The sequence below is a fragment of the Ipomoea nil genome, unplaced genomic scaffold, assembly GCF_001879475.1.
Source record: "Ipomoea nil cultivar Tokyo-kokei standard unplaced genomic scaffold, Asagao_1.1 scaffold1421, whole genome shotgun sequence".
Lineage (NCBI taxonomy): Eukaryota > Viridiplantae > Streptophyta > Magnoliopsida > Solanales > Convolvulaceae > Ipomoea > Ipomoea nil.
In genome coordinates, this window is record NW_017617849.1 from 698,180 (window position 1) to 721,997 (window position 23,818).

Genomic DNA, 23,818 nt, shown 5'->3' on the forward strand with positions numbered 1-23,818 from the left:
TCCACCTTAGGGAAGAAGAAAGATTGCAAAAGTGGGCACTCCACTACTCCCTTTTTCGTTACTTTACTGCTTCTCTATTAATTGCTCTTAACCAATTCCGATCCGTGACTGACGACGACCATTCTTTTCTTCCAGGCTAGCTTGTGTCGTCGTCTCCACTTGGGCTTCATTGCTGACATTCTTTCCCATAGAAACAAGTTTTCTTTCTACTATACCTCTTAGCTTGGATCAATTCCTGGAAATTACGTACTATGCAATGGATATTATCCCTTGGATAGTTGTGACATCTCTCCTCCTTATTGGAAGGGTAATTTGCAGAGAAGATAATGATGATGATGTGAACATTGGAGCCATTTTTTCATTTGGGACAACTAATGGGCAAGTAGCAAGAATTGCAATGTCTGCTGCAGTGGTAGATATCAATTCTGATCCCACTATCCTTGGCGGAAGAAAGCTCAATCTCTATATGCACGATTCAAATTACAGCGGATTCCTGGGAATTGTGGGAGGTAATTCAAAACCCCAATCTTTTCTTTTTCTTTCTTGTCTTGAACTTAGATGATTTGCAGTCATATATCACACATGGATTGATGATATGATGCAGCAATGAAGTTCCTGGAGACTGATACCGTAGCTATCATTGGCCCCCAAAGTTCTGTAATGGCCCATGTGCTTTCCCACTTCGCAAACGAACTCCATGTCCCATTTCTATCCTTCACGGCCTTGGATCCCACTCTCTCCCCTCTCCAGTATCCCTATTTCATTCAAACTGCGCCCAATGATCTGTTCCTCATGACCGCCGTGGCGGATATGGTTAGCTATTTTGGGTATAGTGAGGTGACCGCTGTCTTCTCCGACGACGATCAAGGCCGGAATAGCATTGCCACTCTGGGGGATAAGCTTTACGAGAGGCGCTGTAAGATTTCTTACAGGGCGATACTCCCACCTGACCCCTCGGCCACTCGGCAGGACATTAAGGATGAACTGATACGGGTGCGGTTGATGGAGTGCCGGGTAATTGTTGTGCATACCTTGTCCTTAACGGGTATTCTGGTGTTTGAAGTGGCCAGGGATCTTGGGATGATGACAGATGAATATGTTTGGATTGCCACTTCTTGGCTTTCCACTTTCTTGGACTCTTCTTTAGCTCCAGTTTCCACTAGAGTTGCCAAAACCATGCAGGGGGTCCTCACGCTTCGGCCTTACATACCGGATTCCGAGAAGAAAAGGGCTTTTTCTTCTAGGTGGAACCAGTTGAGCAATGGCTCTGTTGGGTTGAACCCTAACGGTCTATACGCTTACGACACGGTTTGGATGATCGCAATGGCAGTGAAACAGTTGCTCAATGATGGCGGGGTCATCTCCTTCTCTGATGATTCCAGGATGAATAGCTTTAGCGGAGGGGCACTAAACCTTGGTGCCCTAAGCATCTTTGATGGTGGGGAGCAGCTGCTAAACAACATTCTCAAGACTAATATGACAGGCGTCACGGGAGCTCTGGGATTTAACGTTGCAGATAGGTCTATAATCCATCCTTCTTTTGACATCCTTAATGTTGTTTTTGGGAATGGGAAGAAGCTATATAGGCAGATAGGGTACTGGTCTAACTATTCTGGGCTGTCTGTTGTGCCCCCTGAATCTCTTTATGGCAAGCCGCCTAACCGTTCTAGCTCGGCCCAGCATTTGCATGGCGGGGTGATTGTATGGCCGGGACAGACCACAGTTCAGCCGCGTGGGTGGGTTTTTCCCAATAATGGGAGACGGCTAAGGATTGGAGTCCCCAACCGGGTTAGTTACAGGGATTTTGTTTTTCAAGATTATAAGGATAATGGCGATGTAGTCATCACTGGATTCTGCGTTGATGTTTTTCTTGCCGCCATCAAGTTGCTCCCATATGCTGTGCCACACAAGTTCGTCCTGTTTGGGGATGGGCACAAGAACCCGAGCTATACTGAGCTTGTAAATATGATCACATCTAATGTAAGTATATATAGATTTTAATATATAGCAAGCAAAGCTAGCTAAGTGTCACCGGCCTAAAGTCCAGCTCAGCGCCCAATGCCTGTGCATCGTCTCGGGACCCTCTTACTGACTAGCCTTACCCTTTATATGTGCTAAACTGGCTTCACCATATTATGAGCTCGTTAGGGAAACGGCAATAGTTTCCAACCAATTGTGCCCAATTGGGTCAGTATGCCTAACTCGGTCAGACTTTAGTATCTAGGGCAGAATGAACAACCATTAATGCTATTGTGGCTCACAAGCTAGCTGGCCAGTTGATCCATTCATTCATTGGGTCTAACACGATCAGGTAAACCGTGCTTGACATAAGTCTCTAATATGATCTTGTCCCATCACAGGCATTCGATGCAGTTGTTGGTGACATTGCAATTGTGACAAACCGCACAAAGATTGTGGATTTCACACAGCCATACATAGAGTCAGGGCTAGTGATAGTGGTACCTATCAGCAAGTTGAAGTCTAGCGCTTGGGCTTTCTTGCGCCCATTTACTCCATTAATGTGGGCAGTCACAGCAGCCTTCTTCCTTTTCGTGGGAGCTGTGGTTTGGATTCTAGAGCATAGAACAAATGATGAATTCCGAGGTCCACCCAAGCAACAATTCATCACCATTCTATGGTACCTGCCTACTATATATACATAATAGTGTTTCAATACATATATATATGCATGATATGTTGTATATTTATAGTATTATGCTTTTAATTTGCAGGTTTAGCTTCTCAACCATGTTCTTTGCCCATAGTAAGTATCTGCAATTGCTAATTAAGCTAGCCTCCTAGCGTATCACTATAATCGGTGGTCTAGGCGGCCGCTGTCTAAGCGTTGCCTAGGTGTTGACCGCCTAAGTGTCAACTAGGCCTCTTAGGCACTGACTAGGCAGCCTAGGCACCGACTAGGTCGCCTAGTCAGCCTGTTAGATATTGTTCTCTTCTTTCTTAAATTGGTGATTTCACCGAAAACAACGCAGCGAAATAACCCTAAATTGTTCAAACACTAGATTTTTTTTATTTATTTCCCAATGCAATTATGCATATATATGTAACCCTAATTAATGATATGATGTGCGCACGTACGTACAGGGGAAAATACAGTGAGCACTCTGGGTCGTATGGTCCTAATCATCTGGCTGTTTGTGGTTTTGATACTGACCTCAAGCTATACTGCGAGCTTGACATCAATCCTAACAGTGCAACAGTTGTCTTCCTCCATCAGAGGCCTTGAATCCTTGGCAGCCAGCGGCGATCGAATCGGATTCCAGGTGGGATCGTTCGCCGAGAGCTACTTGAGAGAAGAAATCAACATTGCCAAATCCAGGCTAGTCGCGCTGGGCTCGCCGGAAGAATACGCAGACGCCCTTCAAAACGGAACTGTGGCGGCCGTCATCGATGAACGCCCATATATTGATGTATTTCTGTCAAAGTACTGTGGATTATTTCAGATCGTCGGTCAAGACTTCACTAGAAGTGGCTGGGGATTTGTAAGTATATATATAACATCATATTAGGATCAAATGTTTATCACTGAATTATTGAATTCATCTGATCTGCAGGCTTTTCCCAGAGACTCTCCATTAGCCGTCGACATGTCAACTGCTATACTTGCGTTGTCGGAAAACGGAGAGCTTGAGAAGCTGCGGGAGAGATGGGTGAATAGAAGAATGGGGGGCTGTGAATTGGCAGCAGGGTCAACAGGGAGCGTTGACCAACTCCAGTTGAGTAGCTTTTGGGGTTTATTTCTCATCTGTGGAGTTACGTGCTTGCTGGCTCTGCTCATTTACTTCTGCTCACTATCGCGCCAATTCAACAAATATTATCCTCAACTATCGGAGTATCCTCACACTACGCCGCCTACCCCGGCGGCGCGTATTAGGACCTTCTTAACTTTTGTAGATGAGAAGGAGGTCTCCAACAACAAGTTCAAAAGGAAGCGCATCGAAACAACAACCACCGCTACTACTGCAAATGAGGATTAATTTGAGTATTATTCGAATTTAAAGGTGTCTCTTATTGTTAGTTTTAAGATTAAGGGGTAGTCGGACGGCGGGTCAACTGTAAAACAAAAGGGAAAAACTAGGTAAAAACTAGGATAAAAAGTTGACAAGAGTAATTGTAATATAATAGAATAGAATTCAAAACCCGTTACATTATTTTCTCAAGGTATTTATACAAGATTTATGTGCTTTGAAAAGGAAAGAGTGAAGAAATTAACAAATTAGGATTTAGGAAAGCTTCCAAACCGCCTTACCTCTTTTCTAATATTGAAAAGGAAATCTCGCTCAAAATTTGGTGGGAATTTCCAGAAAATCTCCTTTAACTGTCTCGTGCCGCACTCGGTAGGGCGTTTCAGGCGACTGCTTCTACTGGTCGGCCAATCAGGCCTGCCACATGAGTCATACGCCTCGGCATGGGGCTAGGCTACCGGACTCCCCACTTCGTTCGAGTAATGTAGTTGAATTGCGAGTCCCAACCGCCGAGGTATGCTCCTGATTGGATACCCTACTCGGGAGTATCCATCATTTATAGTTAAAGGCTACTCATGACATTTCTTGGTCTAATAAAAAAAAAAAAAAACTAAGCTAAGTTAAGCTAAGCAGGAATAATTTGCTAATCGAATTACTATACCATTTTATTTTTTGAAAGGTAAAAAGCAGATATATTAATTATCACAAATTAACTGTTGAATACATGAAGGATATACTGAAAACCAACTACGAGGACCAGACTAAGAAGAAACTTTCCTTGCCAACACATGAGCAAGTTTATTCGCTGATCTATGAATAAAGCGAAACGACATATAATCAAACTGTCATGTAATTGTTCTTGTCAAGAGCGGCTCAATGATGGGACCGTTTGGAGGACCAAGTTCACGTATTCCTTGTGGGAGCTGTAGAAGGCGTGTAGCAACAAAGTGTTTATCGGTGTCCGCACTAATGTTGTTGAGGACAACTATGAAGATGACAACGAAGAAAAAGATCCTTTGCAAATCTTGGAGGGTTCAATGATGAGAGCAATGACGAAAATATTTTATGAAGTTGTGAATAGTCAAATTAAAGGAGTAAATGAAGCTAATCAAGAATGTGAAGATGGAGTTGAGTTGAAGATGGTCAAGCATAATCTAAAAACATAATAAGTCGCATATTCCTCATTTATGTTCATGTTTTTAATGTTAATCATTTTGTACATTATACTTTTAGAGTTGTACTATATAAATTTGTTGACAAAAATACTTCTACCGTTATAACTTCAGTTATCTTATTATTATTATTATTATTATTATTATTATTATTATTATTATTATGTGTAAAACCAAGATTGTCCTTTGTCAAAAAAGAAAAAAGAAAAAAAAAAAAAAGAGAGATTTTCACGAATGGGCATAGCTACACTGGAAATATGATTTGCAGGAACCCTGCAAATCTGTTTATTGCACCTTCTTCAAATCTCACATTTTAACATTATTTGACTTTGTTACACAATCCAAAGCTGAAAGCCTCAAACATTTTTAACCAAACCTCCTACAATCTGATTACAGTATTCACGACAATTTTTCTAAACCAGAACTTGACCTCATGGTATATTCACCCACCAGCTTTGCGAATAACGACGATTTGTTATCCAGCAGATTTGCTGGAGTGTCATTTTCAGCAACAACCCCTGCATCAGAGAAAAAAAAAATGGTGTGAATTATCCACAGGTTTCATCGGAATCTGTCATTCAAAGTGGAACACACAGTAGTACTAACCATTATCTAGGAGCAGAACCATGTCACTGTCTAGCACCGAGGTTATCCTATGTGCAATTGTTATGACAGTGGAATCTGAGAAGTGTTGCCTCAGAGTTTGCTGGATCAGATTGTCTGTCATGGTGTCCACAGACGCTGTAGCCTCGTCGAGTACCAGAATCTTGCTCTTCTTCAACAGCACTCGCCCGAGACACACCAGTTGCCTCTGACCCACGCTCCAATTCTCGCCATTTTCAGTAACTGTTTATGGAAATGTTCGGTTTCAAGAATGCCAACAAGAAAGTGTACACTACAGATACATAGCTATGAGGAATGAGAAAAACCTGCAGAATCGAGCCCAGCTTCCTTCTTACGAACTTCGCCTCCCAGCTGACATTTATCGAGAGCCTTAAGAGAAACACCATCCATCAATCAACTTACAAATGTTACGAGCTAAAAAAGAAGAAACAGAAATATGAAATGCCTAGCTAGCTAGCTACCTCCCAAATCTGTTCATCTGTATACTCTTCAAGTGGATCTAGATTTCCACGAATCGTCCCCTCAAACATGGTTGGATCTTGGGGAATTATGCTCAACCTAGCCCGCAAATCATGCAGTCCAATTGACGATATATTGATACCATCTATAAGAATTTGTCCGTCCGCTGGTTCAACAATGCGAAAGAGGGTCTGTATAAGTGTTGATTTACCACTGCCAGTCCTCCCAACTACTCCCGTTTTCTTTCCTCCCAAAAACGTGCACGTGATGCCTCGTAAAACAAGGGGCAGCTGTGGAGCATATCGTACCTTTCAACCCATCCATAATCGTTAGAAAGCATGCAAATACATGGAACGAGAAATTATGAATATAATTCACATACAAAGCTGAATGAATATGGAGTTACCTTTAGATTTCTGATTTCAACTCTACCATTTGGTGGCCAACAAGCGTCAGGCCTGTTAGATTCGGTAACAAGAGGGGGCTCGCTAGATATAGAACTGTACTGAATTATTCTTTCAACTGATATAATACTATTCTCTACAATGCAAAAACTTAACGCAATCCAAATCAATTGTGAGTTCAAGTTAAGCCCATATGTCACTGCTAAGACACCAAAATCTGCAAATTTGTTGAAGGGGACAAATTATTAATATTGGATAAGCATATCTTCTTGCTGAAAAGAAAAAAAAAAAAGTATTATGACGAACACTCACTTGTGTCAATAGTTCCCACTGGAACAGATACCAAGAATATCAATGTAAAGGCAAAAGTGATTACAGACAACATACTCAAGCGAAAGCATATCCACTGCATAGCACCAAAAACATGAAACCTGTGCCGAGAATAATTATCTATTAGTTTCATATTTGTGTCACAAAATCTGGACTCCTGGTCAAAACCTCGAATCGTAGTTGATCCTGAGAGAGTTTCAGCAAAATGCTGTATGACTGGAGCCTTAGCAACTCCGGATAATCGTGCCAACTCTCGAGCTGAAGGCAAGTATTGTTGCTGATAATAGATGCATATTGCAATCACAGGAATAAAGAAAGCGAAGATCTTCCATGAAACTAGAGACATTATGGCAATGACACCCAAAAGCTTAATTATTGTGAAGGCAAATGATCCAATTTTAGAGGGAATGTTCAGATCAACAGCACTTTGATCCGCAGATGCCTGTGATGACAAATACAACAATTAATCAAGCAAAGTTTTGCTATCAACAAATGATGACAAGAATCATACAGATTCATAAAAGAGAACAAAAGCAAATATGAATGTTCCCTTACTCTATTCAGAATACGCCCACTGGGTGTGGCATCAAAGAAAGACATTGGAGCACGGAAAATGCACAAATGCATTTTGTTAAAAAGTAATGTGGCTGTTTCGAATCCAGCGGTCACAAGCAGCAAGGCTCTGGCAAGGACGCAAAAGGAACTTCCAATTGCAAAAGCAACATAAACAAGAAGGAGAGTAGAGTTTCCGACTGGTGGTGTCTCACCTTCTGACACTGGAGTAGCCCAAGTCATCCAATAATTGCTTCCAATTTGAAGTGTTTGAAACATTATTTGTGCCAATAATATAAAGGGCACAAGAAAACCTCCAAACGCCATAGTAATATATTGCCAGTAAACCAGGAACCCAACTCTACCTTTCTCTCTTTCTTCCTCTTGGACAAGTTGGCCCTTTGGTCTTGCAGAGCTATCGATTTTACCATCTGTAGCTTCTTCATTTATAGCATCATTAATGGTCAACATGCCACCGCTCTCGTTTCTTTCTGTTACTACTCGTTCCTCAAAGGAATCTGTTGCTGATATTGCTTCGTTGTGAACACCCACAAGCTCCATAAACTCACTTCCCAATTTGAGGATGCTGTTGTACTTTCCAGCCTGTGAAATCCTTCCGTCTTTCATAACCTGATTTAATGAGCTAAAATCTTTATACCTTGAATACGTAAGAACAGAAGATAATAAATTAACAAACAAACATGGGTAACTTACCAAGATCAGATCTGCGGCAGGTAAGAACTCTACTTGATGTGTAACATAAATAACTGTTTTTGAATCCAGAAGTCTAAGTATACATTCCTATCAAGAGAAGACCATTTGTGGATAGCTTTAGTTTCAGAGAAGAAATTTGCCAGAAGTTGATAGATTTATATGAAAAAATAAAACAGAAAACAAAATTGAGAATTTAATGTTAAAAATATAACATGTGATAAGTTTCTTACATTGAAGAGATGGGTTCCGGTATGAGCATCGACTGCACTAAATGGATCATCAAAGAGATAAATGTCAGCATCTTGGTATAAAGCACGAGCAATTTGTACTCTTTGCTTCTGCCCACCACTCAAATTGATTCCTCGCTCTCCGATCACTGTTTGATCACCAAAAGGGAGAACTTCCAAGTCTTTCTTTAAGGAACATGCTTCAAGAACTCTATCATACTTCTCGCTCTCCATTTTCATACCAAACAATATATTTTCTTCTATGGTCCCACTCTGTATCCAGGGTGACTGTGGAACATAGGCTTTACTTCCACACAGCTTAACACTTCCTGAAATTTTGGGCATTTCTCCCAAAATGCAAGATAATAGACTCGACTTTCCTGAAGCAACAGTACCACAAATGGCAACTTTCATGCCATGATGCACTCTTACATTGATGTCTTTTAGAAGTGGAGCAGAAGAGGTTTCATTCCAACAGAAATTTCCTTCTACAATGTCAATGGCAACATCAGAACTACATCTAGGAAGCTTCTCAATAGCACTAGGTTGCAGGTCATCTAGTGAAAGGAATGATGCGATTCGATCAAGAGAAACTTTAATCTGAGCCACCATTGAAATTGCATCTGGAATTCTGTAAATAGGCTCCTTCAGTGTAGTAAATGTGGCAAGAGAAGAAAGTACTTTTCCTGATTCAAGTGGAACCCCCATAAGCACAGCAGCACCAAATGTAGCGACAGACACAAATGAAGGGGCAACCCAATTGACAAAAGTAGTCAAAGCCGAGGTGTATCCATATTTTCTTAACCATCCTACCTCAGTATTTCTGATCCCAAGGATTTTGGATAGAAATTTCATCTCCCAAGCTTGAAGTTTAAGTATTCTCATGTTCCTTAAAACCTCAGAGGTTGCCTTCATGCGACTATCTTTGGATTTCATAAGCTTTTTCTGGTATCTCTCCTGTACTTTTGCTAAAGGGAAGTTTGCTAGCATCACTATAACAGTAGAAAGGAGTGCTACAATTGAAGCACCCCCGAGATTTTTGTAGAGAATAACCAATGCCAGGCCAACTTGCACAAATATAATCCACAGATCATGGATGTACCAACTAAAGTCAGCTATCCTCTCAGCATCTACAGTCATAAAATTGATAATCTCTCCACTTGTATGGCTCTGTCTTGAGTGGCACGAGAGTGTCAAACCCTTGTTATAGACTTTGGCAACCAGTGCAGCCCTTACCCTGAACCCAGCCTGCCGTGCTTTGAAAAAATACTGTGTCTCTGCCACCGACTCAACAAGCTTTGCTATGAAGAATGCAGAGACCAACAAGTAACCTTCATTTCTAGATTCCCGGCTTCCATTGAGGAATTGAACTAAGTTATTAATGAGATAAGCTTCAACATAAGTGGGCAATTTATAGAAGAGTATATAAAAGGCAGTTAACATAATATCCTTCCAAACAGTGAAAATCAAGGCCTTTGCCAGCATAAATGTAGTCAATTTTCTACCCCCCTCACTAGAAGATCCTAGCTTATCTCTTAAAATTGGAAAAATGCCTCTAATACTATCCAACCCAGCAAGTTGAGGAATGTCCTCAAGGTTTAATATTCTCTTGTTGCCAAGAGAAATTAGAGGATTCATCCATGAGTAAGTAATTGTACTGAAAAGGCTAGCACTGATATAAGGAGTAACAGTTTCACTCCCAGAAGGTAATTTCACTTCTCCACCATTCAACAGGGGTTCCTTAAGAAGGCCACCTACACCCTCCTTTTTACCCGAAAATCCCACAACAGTGAAGAACAACCCCATGACAGTGGACACTACGTCAGAAACCCAAAACTGTGATGATAAAGTTTTGTTCTTTTTGTGATAAAATATGTCTACTACCAAGCAATAACAAGACAGTGCAAAGAAACACCCCCACCAAGCTCTCAAAACAAGCGGGTACTTGTTTTTAACAGAGTTTAAGAATTGGGTGTGCAAAACAACAGAGATTACTAACCAAGAAACAGCCTTTATTAAGAAATCCGAAAAAGTTAGAACTTTTTCTTCAGACCAACCACTTGAGTACCAGTAAAATTGAGTTAATAGACAGAGAACAAGATTGAACAGTGAGAGACTCAAACAAGAGGAGATGGTTTGTTTGTAGCACAACATTGTGGCATTTTTACGAGCTTTTTCTTTTGTGTAGTTTTGAGTGTTTACGATTTTCTTGAACATCCAAACTAGGACAATAAGGAGCAACAGAAGCAAGTGAAGCGAAGCAGAAATGCCCCGGAGGAATATAGGGTTAAAGAGGGGGTGGCCACCCTCATAGCTCAGAGAAAGAGACACAAACATTCTGTTTATCCAACCAATTCAAGGGGTATCTGTAAATTGTATGGGGGCCAGTGAGCAACACAATCAAGAGCTTAACTAAACACTCTTAAGTCTCTAACCAAAGCAACAACAATCCTGCAGGCTCATATATATATATATACCAAGCTTTGCTAAGATGAGAGAAGTTTCCTTGCGTTGCTCGTCAGATAAAATATTCGTGAAAATGACACCCCAACGCCCACTGGGTCGTTGGAGCTTTGTCTCTATGTAGAAACGTGGCGACCAAGTTCCACTAACCATTTGACCCACCCATTCAACAATGGCGCTGCTACAATTATACATTCAATTTGCCGTTTACTGATGCAGTCAGTCTTTTTTTTAGTGAAAAAAATTTGTCATTATGTCATTTTAGAGATGATGCATGGACTACAATGGCAAATTATACAATTGTGTAAATCACGGTCTAAAATAATGTCGCTAAATTTTATGAATTAAAATAATGTATATTATGTGTTATAATAATGAAATTTATGGAAAAAAGATAATGTACATTATGTGTTAGAATAATGAAATTTTTGAGTAAGATAATATACATTATGTGTTAGAATAATGTACTTTATGTATTAGAATAAAATACATGATAAATTATAAAAATGTATATTGCAACGGATCACTAAAAAAAATTAAGTAAAATGACGTCGTTTTTGAACCGTGGTCCACACTATACCGATCAATACAATAACTATTGGGACTACAATATGGAAGATTCCTTCATGAGAGAGAAATTTGTGATGATAATGGACTTTTATTATATAAAATTGACTGGTTGCAAAGCCACAATATTATATTCTGTGTTGTGGGCATGTGACTAACATTTTAAAGTATTGCAAACAAATGCTGAGAAGATCATGAAGGGTCAGGTTAAAACATATATGTATTTAACCAACTTTTAAAAGTAGGTCTCAATATATTAAAATAACATTATTAATTTATACTTAGTATTAATTACATTTATATTAGAGCATGTGTTTAGTGAACAAAATTGAGTTACATATCATCTTGCTATTTGTTATATATCCTTCGGTTATGTCTGAGGTTTGAAATAGCGGGAGGCACCACCTTCATCTCTTTATTGCTTCTTACAAAATGATAATTGAGATAGTCTTGTCTTTTTAATTTTGTCAGGTCACAGTCTCGATTAAGTAGTAACCATAATGCTATAAGGTTGACTCTTAGTAGGAACAGCCTATTGATCTTCTCGATTTAAGTCGATCTATGAACAATCTATATGGGTTTATCTCCTTATAATCCTTTATAAGCTAAATTCATATAATGGCACTTCTTAGCTTAGATTATAAATGTGTTTATTTTAAGTTATTTGACATTAGTTTTTTTTTTCTTAAAGTAATTTAAATAAGTTATTGGTGTTTTGGATTTTTTAGGGGAAAAAACCATACAACTATATCTTCAAATGGAAGTATATATGTTATGCTAGAACATGTAGGGAAATTCAATGGGATAGCTCAAGGGCAAATGAACTTTCTTTGTGGAGTAAAATTTTAAGATAATTTAAGTTTGAATTCTACAAGTGACGATTCTTCCTGAACTAGCGATGAACTCACTGTAAGACGGACGGAGAAAGACTTAGAATAAAACATGAGGTAGATTGTTGTCACTTGTCACTACCCATTCCTCCACTTATTCTATTTGTATTCTTAAATCCAGCCAAACACTATAATATAATTCTGGAAGTATATAATCAAAACACTAACATTAAATCTTATTCAGAACTGATACAAATTCAACAGTTGTAGACAACATTTAAAGCAAAAGTCTTAATACTATTTCCTGTACTGATTTATCTTGGCATCCACTATTTATGGTTAACCAATTAGTCCTGCCATTCTCTGGTAACACCAACCAACAGTTAACAAAACCATGTCCCAGTCCTATTCTTGGGATAAATTCTCGTGGCGAGAACTTGATCGCGTGCTATATTCTGCTACAAGCTTGGCAAACAATGAGGATCTGTTTTCCAGCAAATTTGCAGGAGTATCATATTCAGCAACCAGGCCTGCAGCACAGAGAAAATTATTAACAGATTTGACAACAAAAGACAACCACGTTTGCGATAGAACAGAAATACAAACCATGATCTAATAGCAGAACCATGTCACTATCGACCACAGAAGTTATCCTATGTGCAATGGTTATGACAGTGGAGTCCGAGAAGTGTTCCTTTAGAGTTTCCTGGATCAGATTATCTGTTGCGGTGTCAACTGATGCTGTTGCCTCATCAAGTACCAAAATTTTGGTTTTCTTAAGTAGCACACGACCAAGACAAACGAGCTGCCTTTGACCCACGCTCCAATTCTCTCCATTCTCCGTAACTGAAACGTTTGTCCATAGGAATATGAATACAATGAACTTACAGCTATGAGGATAAAATTAAAGAAATATCATGAAAACCTGCAGAATCAAGTTTGTCATCCTTTCTTCTAACTTCGTCTCCCAGTTGGCACTTGTCGAGAGCCTAGAGAGAAACACAAAGAAACTTTTAATCCTTTCCAGTTTCCAGCGAAAACTAATTAACTATCAATGAATGCCTACCTCCCAAATTTGTTCATCTGTGTACTCTTCTAGTGGATCCAGATTGCTACGAACTGTGCCCTCAAACATGGTTGGATCTTGTGGAATAATGCTCAATCTAGACCGCAAATCATGCAGTCCAATCGACGATATATTCACACCATCTACACGTATTTCTCCAGCAGCTGGTTCAACAATACGGAAGAACGTCTGTATAAGAGTTGATTTACCACTGCCCGTCCTACCAACTACACCCGTCTTCTTCCCTCCAAACAAAGTGCATGTGATGCCTCGTAAAACAAGAGGCATATGAGGAGCATATCGGACCTATGGCCAAATAGAAATGTAAGTTAGCTATAACTCCAAGAAATCCATAAAGAAAGCTTAATGTAGAATTACCTGGAGATTGCTGATATCAACCTCTCCATTTGATGGCCAATCAGTGTCAGGCCTGTTAGATTCAATAACAAGAGGGGGCTCACTCGGGAGAGAACTATATTGAAGTATTCTTTCAACCGAAATTATTTTATTCTCCAGACTGCAAAGATTCCATACAACCCAAGCTTGTAACATGTTGAGATTAAGCCCATATGTCACAGCTAAACCAGCGACACCTGCAAATTGCTTAAGGCGATAAATTATAAATACATACATTAAGGACTAGTATAATTTGACAATAAAAAAATTGCTCACTCGCATCTATAGTTCCAACAGGAACAGAGATCAAGAACACCAATGAAAAGGAGAAAGTGATCAAAGACAAAATGTCCAAGCGAAAGCAAAGCCACTCCATAGCACCCGCAGTGTGAAACTTTGGCCTATTATAGCCATCTATCAGTTTCATACTCAAATCACGAAATCTGGCTTCTTGGTCGAAACTTCTAATTGTAGTTGATCCTGATAGAGTCTCAGCAAAGTGTTGTATGACTGGAGACTTACAAACTCCACATAACCTTGCCAATTCTCGTGCAGAAGGTATGTAATATTGCTGAAATTATAAAATAGAGATTTAAACATAAGACTATTCTACAGCAATAACCAAAAAGTATAAACTCAAGTTAAAATCAAAGGGAGCTGCACAGGCTACCTCTAAATAGATGCAAATCGCAATCACCGGAATAAAGACAATGAAAACCTGCCATGCAATTTGAGACATTACTGCAATGATACTGAAAAGCTGAATTATTGTGAAGGCAAAATTTCCAATTTGGAATGGAATGTTCAGATCAACTGCACTCTGGTCTGTGGATGCCTGTAACAAAATGTCATAATTAACCAAAGATTTTGGGTAAAAGAAGAACAGAAAGAAGTTTCAGCATTTACTTACTCTATTTAGAATACGCCCACTGGGTGTGGCATCAAAGAAAGACATTGGAGCACGGAAAAGGCACAGATGCATTTTATGAAATAGTTGAGCCGCTGTCTTGTATCCGGCGGTCACAAGCAACAAAGATCTGCCAAAGATGCAAAAAGAACTTCCAATTGCTAGAGCAACATAGACAATAATGAGCGTAGAGCTAGCAACTGGAGGTGCCTCAGTTTCAGACACGGGAGTGGCCCAAGCCATCCAATAATTGCTTCCAATTTGAAGTGCCTGAAAGATTATATGTGCCAACAATATGAAGGGCACTAGGGCACCTCCATATGCTGTAGTGATATATTTCCAATAAACTGACAAACTAACACTGCCTTTCTCTCTTTCCTCTTCCTGGACAAGTTGACCCATTGGTTCCATAGTAGTATCAGATTTACCATTTTCACCATCAGTAGCTTCTTCTTTCTGAGTACTGATAATACCGGTCAAGTCACTACTGTCTTCACTTGTGACTGCCTGTCTTCCCCCAAAGTTATCTATTGCTGATAAAGCTTCTTTGTGAGCACTCACAAGTTCCATAAAGTCACTACCCAATTTGAGAATGTCATTGTATTTTCCAGCCTGTGTAACCCTTCCATCTTTCATAACCTGATGGCATGGGCGATAATGAATCTCAAATAGAAGAGATTACAAAAAATCTGAATATCAGATAAAAATGAAGCGTAAAACAAAACAAGGCAGCTTACAAAGATCAAATCCGCAGCAGGTAAAAACTCTACTTGATGTGTAACATATATGACTGTTTTTGAGCCCAGAAGCCCCAATATGCATTCCTGTTAACGATAGATAAAAAGAAGTTTCATTACACAGATGATTCATGCACATTTCAATTTGAAACCAGAATTTAAAACTAGTAACAAAACTGAAAAGATGATGGGAACAAGGCATAAGATGATGAACATTACTTACATTGAAGAGATGGGTTCCTGTATGAGCATCGACTGCACTGAATGGATCATCAAACAGATAAATGTCAGCATCCTGGTATAAAGCACGTGCAATCTGTATTCTTTGCTTCTGCCCGCCACTCAAGTTGATACCTCTCTCGCCTATGACTGTTTGATCACCAAAGGAGAGAATTTCCAGGTCTTTCTTTAAGGAACATGCTTCAAGAACTCTATCATACTTCTCTCTTTCCATCTTCTTACCAAACAATATATTCTCTTCTATTTTCCCACTCGGTATCCAGGGTGACTGAGAAACATAGGCCTTTGTCCCGCTGATCTTAACACTTCCTGATATTTTGGGCATTTCTCCCAAAATGCAAGTTAGCAAACTTGACTTTCCTGAACCAACAGTACCACAAATGGCAACTCTCATGCCATTATGAACCTTAAGATTAATGTCCATAAGGAATGGTGTAGGAGAGGATTCATTCCAACTGAAATTGCCATCAACAATCTCAATTGCTACATCAGAACTGCTTCTTGGAAGCTTCTCTATGGCATCCGGTTGGAGGTCATCAAGGGAAAGAAATGATGCGATTCGATCAAGGGAAACTTTGGTCTGAGCAATCATTGAAATTGTATCTGGAAGATTATAAATAGACTCCTGAAGTATTCTAAATGTGGCAAGTGCAGATAGTATTTTTCCTGATTCAAGTGGGATACCCATAAGCGATGCAGCAACAAATGTAGTTACTGACACAAAAGTAGGGGCAATCCAAAAGACAAAAGTAGTCATAGATGCAGTGTAAACATATTTTTTCAACCATCCTGCCTCAGTATTTCTGAGCTCAAGGATTTTGGACAAAAATTTCATCTCCCAAGCTTGAAGTTTGAGGATTCTCATGTTCCTCAAGACTTCAGATGTTGCCTTCATCCTACTATCTTTGGATTTCATAAGTTTGTCTTGGAATTTCTCTTGCAATTTCCCCAAAGGGAGGTTTGCCAACATCACCATAACAGTAGCAATGAAAGCTGCAATTGAAGCAAGCCCAAGACTCTTGTAGAGAATTATCAATGCAAGACCAATTTGGACAAGTACCATCCAAGGGTCATGCATGTACCAACCAAAGTCACCGATCCTCTCGGCATCTACAGTCATAAAATTGATGATCTCCCCACTAGTGTGGCTCTGCTTTGAATGGCATGAAAGGGTCAAGCCTTTATCATAGACTTTGGCAACCAGTGCTGCACGAGCCCTGTAGCCTGCCTGCTGCACCTTGAAGAACCAGTGCCTCATCGACAAGCACTCAACAACCTTTGCAACAAAGAATATAGAAACCAATAGGTAGCCTTGGTTTCTATATTCTTGATTTCCATTGAGGAATTGAACAAAGGCATCAATGAGGTAAGGTCCAACATATGAAGCCAATGTGTAAGAGCCAGCATAGAAGCCAGATAAGAGAATATCCTTCCATGCTGTGAAAACCAAAGCTTTCACAAGCATGATAGTAGTTAATTTAGTACTCCCCTCACTAGAAGATTCTAGCCTATCTTTAAAGATTGGAAAAGTCCCTCTAACACTATCAAAACAAGCCAGCTGAGGGATATCCTCAAGGTCCAATGTTTTCTTGTTGCCACTAGAAATTAGAGGACTCATCCAAGAGAAAGTAAGTTTACTAAAAACGTTGGCAGTGGCATAAGGAGTAACAGTTTCATCTCCAGAATTCTTTTTCACTTGTGCAACATTTCTAGCACTATCATTTAGTAGGGGTTGCCTAAGAAGCTCACCATCACCCTCTCTTCTACCGCAAAAGCATAACAAACAGAAGAATAAGCCTAAGACAGAGGAAACTACGTCAGAAATCCAAAATTGAGTAGGCAAATTCCCATTCTTTTTGCAATAAACAATGTCTACTGCTAGGCAATAACAAGACTGAAGGAAGAAACAACCCCACCACACTCTCAAAACAAGTGGGTACTTAATTTCACCTGAATTCAATTGGGTGTGCAATAAAAGGGAGATTACAAACCAAGAAATGGTTTTTATCACCACATCCAAAAGGAATATGACTTTTTCATAAGACCAACCATTTCTATACCAATAAAACAGAGTCAAGAAACAAAGAACAAGACTGAAAAGTGAGAAACCGAAAGAAGAGAGAAGGGCTGGTTTGAAGTAGAAGAACCTCTGTTTTTGCATATGACCGGCGTTTTTATCCCCACTGGGGCAGCCTTTCATTTTATTGAACAACCAAGTTACAAAGAGCAGGAGCAACAAAACGAGGTGCAGTGAAGCAGAGATGGCGCGAAGGAAAGCCGGGTTGAGGAGAAGATGGCCATTGCCCCCTACACAACTCGAAGAAAATGGGTGAGATTGCAGAAACCCAAACATGCCCGATATAGAAAGTGTAATTTCCATGATTTTGAAAGGGCAGCTTGGGTTTCCTGATAGTGTGTTTTCTTGCAGTAAACCAAGAGAAGGAAACAGAAGGATTATTTTGGTTTGGCCGTGGAAGACAGTGGTTTATATAGAGCGGCATCGGTCGGCGGACACACCCTTTACCCACCCAATGAGTGAGGGTCAGGGATGGCATCGGGTCAATGCTGGCGCCGTAGAAAGTGTGGTGCCCAAGAATCCAAGATTATGCTCACCCAGAAAGCATACAAGACTGAAGAGTCGATTACTCGGAACAAATATCGTTTTTTCTTTTTCAAGTGAGACAAGGGAAATCACACTACGTAGGCACCAAGTATGAGGGAAAGTGACCTGATTTCATATTTCATTTGATGAATTATTGTAAGGTATTATGTTGACTGAGAGTAGGAATGATACAAAGTAGGATTATCAACTGTTTAATTATTTTTAAACTCTAGTATTACTTTTCTTTGTCCTAAATATATTTAATATTAGCCGTAAGGTACTGAATTTGTTTTACAAGGAGTATATTTAAACTATAAATAAAGATCAAATAAGTTATTCAAATACATTATATAAAAATATACGTGATGGTGATATTGGAAATGATTCAATAATGGGGACTCGTGGTCCAGGAGCGCATAGTCCAAGGCCGAAAAGATCAATCGTTATATCGTGCACAAGGGCGCACAATGCATTGTGCGTCCCGCCCTGTCCAAAACAACGCCGTTTTGTTAAGGTGTGTGAGGAGTTGACTCGACAGAGTTTTTGTGTATTCTGCTATACAATTATGTACATTCGAAACAAAGGGATTTTTTTTAAGAGTTAAGAGTTTATGTGTATTATGTTAAGAGTTGATGTGTATTATGTTAGATTATGTATATTATCCTTTTAAAAACACGAGAAACGACGTTTAAAAAAAAAGTACAAAACGACGTCGTTTTGGGCCATGGCAGTGCACGATATAATTTCCCCAAAAAGAATTAAAAGATAATTTAAACGGCCTCATAAAGGGTGTAGGGCCCGGAGCCTGCCTCTGCACCTAGAATGGCGGGTCTTAACTTAGTCTCACAATCAATTATATGGACCTTGATTTAGTCTCATGGCCCACCATATTTCTAGCTATATTGGTTGAGTTTCTTTCTCGTATAAATAGTTATTATATAACTTAGACAAATCATATTCAATATCATTTTTTTATTGTTTAAAAAAAAAAAAAATTCAGTATCATTACAACACATATTCTTTGTAATATCTTATATTAATCCATCCAATACTATAATGATTCTACTTGTTTATATCCATTTATATATTTTATGCGAGATTATTAATTCGTATAATTACATACTCTGGATCAATTTTCTCCATCAATACCCAGAACAAATTTCTCCATCAATACCGAGAAAAGAGAATCCAAGTAGGGAAGGTGCTCCATTGCATATTTCAAATAATTAGCTAGACCACTAAACATAGGCCCCACTCAATATAAATGGTATATATATTAACATATAAACATTTAAACAAAGTTAGGTTTGGTTGAGATGGTAAGGCCATTATTTAACTTAGAGTTGGTTTCTTTTTTCCAATCTAGTAATTGCCCTTTGTAACTGTGTTTAGTTGCCATTTGTTTTTCACTGCTTATGCATTCCATTTGTACTAATGTAGTTGTTTAATAGTTATGTCAAGTACTAAGGACGAATACATTTGCTGGAAATTCATTAATGTTAGTTGGCATAGTTGTTTAACAATTTTATTCGTATTTGATATTTTGTATTTGAACATTGTATTGATTATTTTTTAATTCATTTTACCTTTGCTTTTTCACTCACACTCAACCTAAATCCTGAGTCCGCCACTGCCACTAAATCATTTAAGTTGAAAATGAATGTGCAAATGTTTATAAGTAACATTTGTCTCACATTGACAAAAAGAAGAGGATTGATACCACTATATATACAAACCATTTTAGAGGAATGTTGAATTGTATAGCATAGAAACTATTTTTTGCGAGAAAATGTAGACACCAAATAATGATCATGTCAGTGTAATACTAGGACCCAACAATTTATAAATCTAAGATTAAAAAAATGGAATTAACTACTCTTCTACAAAGGAATTAATTATAGTGAAAGTGTTGCGAAGTTGCAACATTCCTTAATTGCGTTAGAGAAATATGATGTAGACATATTTGACAAAATCACAAAATGACAACACTTCCGCAGAAACCGAAACGGAAACATCAAAAGTAAAGGTCAATTTGTGAGAACTGAGAATAGACAACCGAATGGACAAATGTCACAGACTATGTTGTTACTACTCATAGTCTGTGGACAAATCCTTGGACTGGAATTTACTCTTCCAAGGGAAGCTTCTCTAGCAATTAGGGAAGCCCTAAACTGGTTCAAACAACAGAATGTGAGACGGATTCTTTACTGGTTGTTCAAGGCCTTTCATCTTCCGCGTTTATCACTTCCTTTGATCTTCTTTTAGCTGATGGTAAAGATTCGTTGAGCACTCTAGCTCATTATTGTATCTCTTTTGCTAAACGTTATGCGAACTGGACGGTCCATTTCCTTGCGAGGGAGTCCGTTTCTATGTCTGAACGTAAGGAGTGATTTTTCGCCACTCTTCTTTCATTTATAACGTTCTTTCCTATGATTTAGTATTAGTTGTTGGTTAAAAAAAAAAAAAAAAAAAAAAAAAAAAAAAAAAACAACAACAACAACGACAATTATTGCACGGACAATGGTCCACACAATTTCAAAAACGATGTCGTGCAACCGACTCAAGTGATAACTCATAAAATACATTATCTTACTCCAAAAGTTTTATTATTCTAAACACATAAAGTATATATATTATTTTAACATATTAAACTGTTGCAAAAAACGTTAGGCGCCCCCTAGGCGCCGATTTTTCATTTTTATTTTTTATTTTTTTATTTTTTAATTTTTTTTAATTAAAAAATTAAAATTAAAAATTTAGTACTAAAACATAAGGTGTCCATAGTTATTTCTTAGAAACTATTTACAAAAGTGGTTGTAAAATTGTTCAAAAGATTGTTTAAACCATCTAAATACATTTAAAAAAAAAAAAAAAAAAAAAAAAAAAAAAACTAAAATTAAGAGCTAAATAAGCATTTTTGAGAAATTAGTGGACCAAACCGCCTTTGGCGGTGTATAGATCTCGAAAAAATACGCGATTTAAAAAAAAAATTGTCCAAATCGGACAACTGAGTCAAAAGTTATGCCTTTTGAAACTTTTCTGACATTTTCAACAAAAAAAAAAAAAAAATCGCCGAACCGCCGAACCGGCCGATTAGGCGGTCTAGGCGGCCGCCGAAGCCATTCCTCGCGGCGGCCTCTTAACGCCTAGGCGCGATTTTTGCAACTAACATAATGTGCATTCTTCTAACACGTAAAATAAATTATTCTAACTCATAAAGTACATTATTCTAACTTATAATATTCACCAACGTCGTCTTGAACCATGATATGCACTATAATTTGCCAAGTAGTAACAGATAGTACAAAATGGACATATTTCAATATTTGACTTTATAATTATTTTTTTAAAAAAAATTATGTGGATTTTAAATGATCTAGTGTTTAGAAATTAGAACTGACGCACTGTACTTAAGCTTCAAACTTATGCACCTCAAGCTTTAAACATGCGCACCATAGTTAAACTAATGCACCTTAAACTAGAAAGTGACGCACATTAAACTTTAAACTTAGCCACCTTAAGCTATAAACTTACATACCTTACACTTTAAACATACGCACCTTAAGCTTTAAACATACGCATCTTAAGTTATAAACTTACGCACCTCAAGTTTTAGACTTAAACATCTTAAACTTTAAACTTGGGCGCCTTAAACTTTAAACTTAGGCACACATAACACTATAAACTTACGCATTTTAAGCTTTGAACTTACGCACCTTAAGCTTTAAACTTACGAAATTTAAGTTGTGACCTTACACAAAACGACTGTAATGTCACCGTATTTTTTAAAATTGTTCTTAATTCTGGGTTGTTGATTTTGGCAAGATCAAATGTTGTGATTAATCCACACGTTTCACATGGGATAAGCATCACAATTGATCCAATATTAATCAAACTTCATTTTGGGGTGAGTGTAATTTGTTGATGGCTATATGTGTTGTTTTTTATCCAACAAAAAAAGTGCTTGTAGTTGAATTTTGTTTTCCTAGACTTTATTCTAATGAGGAAGCTAGGAAAAACATTTCAAAAGTGAAAGAGATCATCAATACTCTTTATGAAGAGTATGTTGCAAAAGAATGAGGGATAGGATCGACTGACCCTGTTGCATCCAAGCGGCATGTGCGGGGTTCGGTGCGATGGTGATTGCCATTGTGGTGGAGTCGCCGGATTGGGGAGGAACGGAGACGGTGACCGGAGGACACGGAAGCTTGCCGTCGATGTAGCCTAGGAGTCCCTGACTGCGGAGGAACGGGACTAGTTTTTTCTTTTTCTTTTTTTTTTTTTTCAAAAAGAGAAATCATATCAAAAAATTGATCTTTCGGTTCCAATTTATGAAAGTAAGTTACACTCTTTATTTATTTATTTATTTAGCCTTCTTAACTTATTTTTTAAGTTTTGAATTTCTTAATTGTGTAAATGTATTGTCACATAGCATATTTGTTGCTGCATTGCTTATGGGTATCCCACTTGAATCAGGAAAAATACTATCTGCACTTGCCACATTTAGAATACTTCAGCAGTCTATTTATAATCTTCCAGATACAATTTCAATGATCGCTCAGACTAAAGTTTCCCTGGATCGACTCGACCTTGGCGCCTAAAGCTTACAACTTGTCCACACTTCCTCTCACAGCACACACTATCACCTTCATCAGTCTTCCTCAACTTCCAACACAGCGATCTCTTCAATAGTTTCACAAATGTCAGCGACGAAATCGACTGCGAAGAAGCGAGTTTCGGAATCGGAGCAGCCGAAACCGGAAGCGAGCCATCCTCGAAGAGGACTTCGATGCCGATCTCTCCGAAGATATCACTGTTCTAATATCGGCATTGAAGCAGATAAAAGAGAAAGCTCATAAGGACGATCAGAAGAAGAAACCGCTCCGACCGGAATCCTATTTGTTTTTTTGTTTTTTTTTTTTAAATAATTAATTTTTAAACTATTTTTTTAAAAATAATTAATTTGAGATGATGACTTGTTGACCTGTTGTAGACTGCAAATTGAAAGATTTGTTTGAAATTTGTTAGTTTAGAAACTCAATTGTTAATTTTTTTTTTTTAGGTTCAGTGATCTAATTGCATTATTTTGCAGAATTGCAGTTGGATGTTCTATATTTAGGACAAAGAAAAGTAATACTCCGTAGTAATTAATTCGTTCCAAGTTTAAAAATAATTAAACAGTTTAGATGTTCTATATTTAGGACAAAGAAAAGTAATACTCCGTAGTAATTAATTCGTTCCAAGTTTAAAAATAATTAAACAGTTTAGAATCCTACTCTCAGTCAACATATCATGTCACTTTCCATAATACTTGGTGCCTACGTAGTGTGATTTCCCTTGTCACTTGAAAAAGGAAAAACGATATTTCTTCCGAGGAATCGACTCCTCAGTCCTGTATGCTCTCTGGGTGAGGAGAATCTTGGATTCCATGGGCACCACGCTTTCTACGGCGCCAGCATTGACCCGATGCCATCCCTGGCCCTCCCTCCCACCCATCACTCATTGGGTAAAGGCCTAAAGGGTGTGTCCCTCTGTATATAAACCA

General features: G+C 38.4%; 3 protein-coding genes across 3 annotated transcripts; 1 reads left to right on the plus strand and 2 right to left on the minus strand.

Annotated features, from left to right (window-relative positions):
- On the plus strand, nt 1-4,206 carry LOC109188441 (glutamate receptor 3.2-like). Its single transcript, XM_019339128.1, has 6 exons — nt 1-509; nt 605-1,980; nt 2,361-2,638; nt 2,733-2,764; nt 3,103-3,500; nt 3,573-4,206. The coding sequence occupies exons 1-6, from the start codon at nt 257-259 to the stop codon at nt 3,993-3,995; spliced, it is 2,760 nt and encodes a 919-aa protein (XP_019194673.1). The 5' UTR covers nt 1-256; the 3' UTR covers nt 3,996-4,206.
- A 1,174-nt stretch (nt 4,207-5,380) lies between these two features.
- LOC109188403 (ABC transporter C family member 3-like) lies at nt 5,381-10,841 on the minus strand. The gene is made up of 9 exons (XM_019339064.1): nt 8,469-10,841; nt 8,239-8,325; nt 7,528-8,154; nt 6,955-7,414; nt 6,645-6,859; nt 6,241-6,546; nt 6,085-6,148; nt 5,762-6,001; nt 5,381-5,673 (listed from the first exon to the last, which is right to left on the minus strand). Exons 1-9 carry the CDS (start codon nt 10,800-10,802, stop codon nt 5,555-5,557), a joined length of 4,452 nt encoding a protein of 1,483 aa, XP_019194609.1. The 5' UTR covers nt 10,803-10,841; the 3' UTR covers nt 5,381-5,554.
- Nucleotides 10,842-12,460: 1,619 nt separating this feature from the next.
- On the minus strand, nt 12,461-18,253 carry LOC109187985 (ABC transporter C family member 3-like). The gene is made up of 10 exons (XM_019338438.1): nt 15,655-18,253; nt 15,432-15,518; nt 14,698-15,333; nt 14,458-14,622; nt 14,064-14,358; nt 13,770-13,984; nt 13,392-13,697; nt 13,251-13,314; nt 12,932-13,171; nt 12,461-12,855 (listed from the first exon to the last, which is right to left on the minus strand). Exons 1-10 carry the CDS (start codon nt 18,049-18,051, stop codon nt 12,731-12,733), a joined length of 4,530 nt encoding a protein of 1,509 aa, XP_019193983.1. The 5' UTR covers nt 18,052-18,253; the 3' UTR covers nt 12,461-12,730.
- Nucleotides 18,254-23,818: the final 5,565 nt, after the last annotated feature.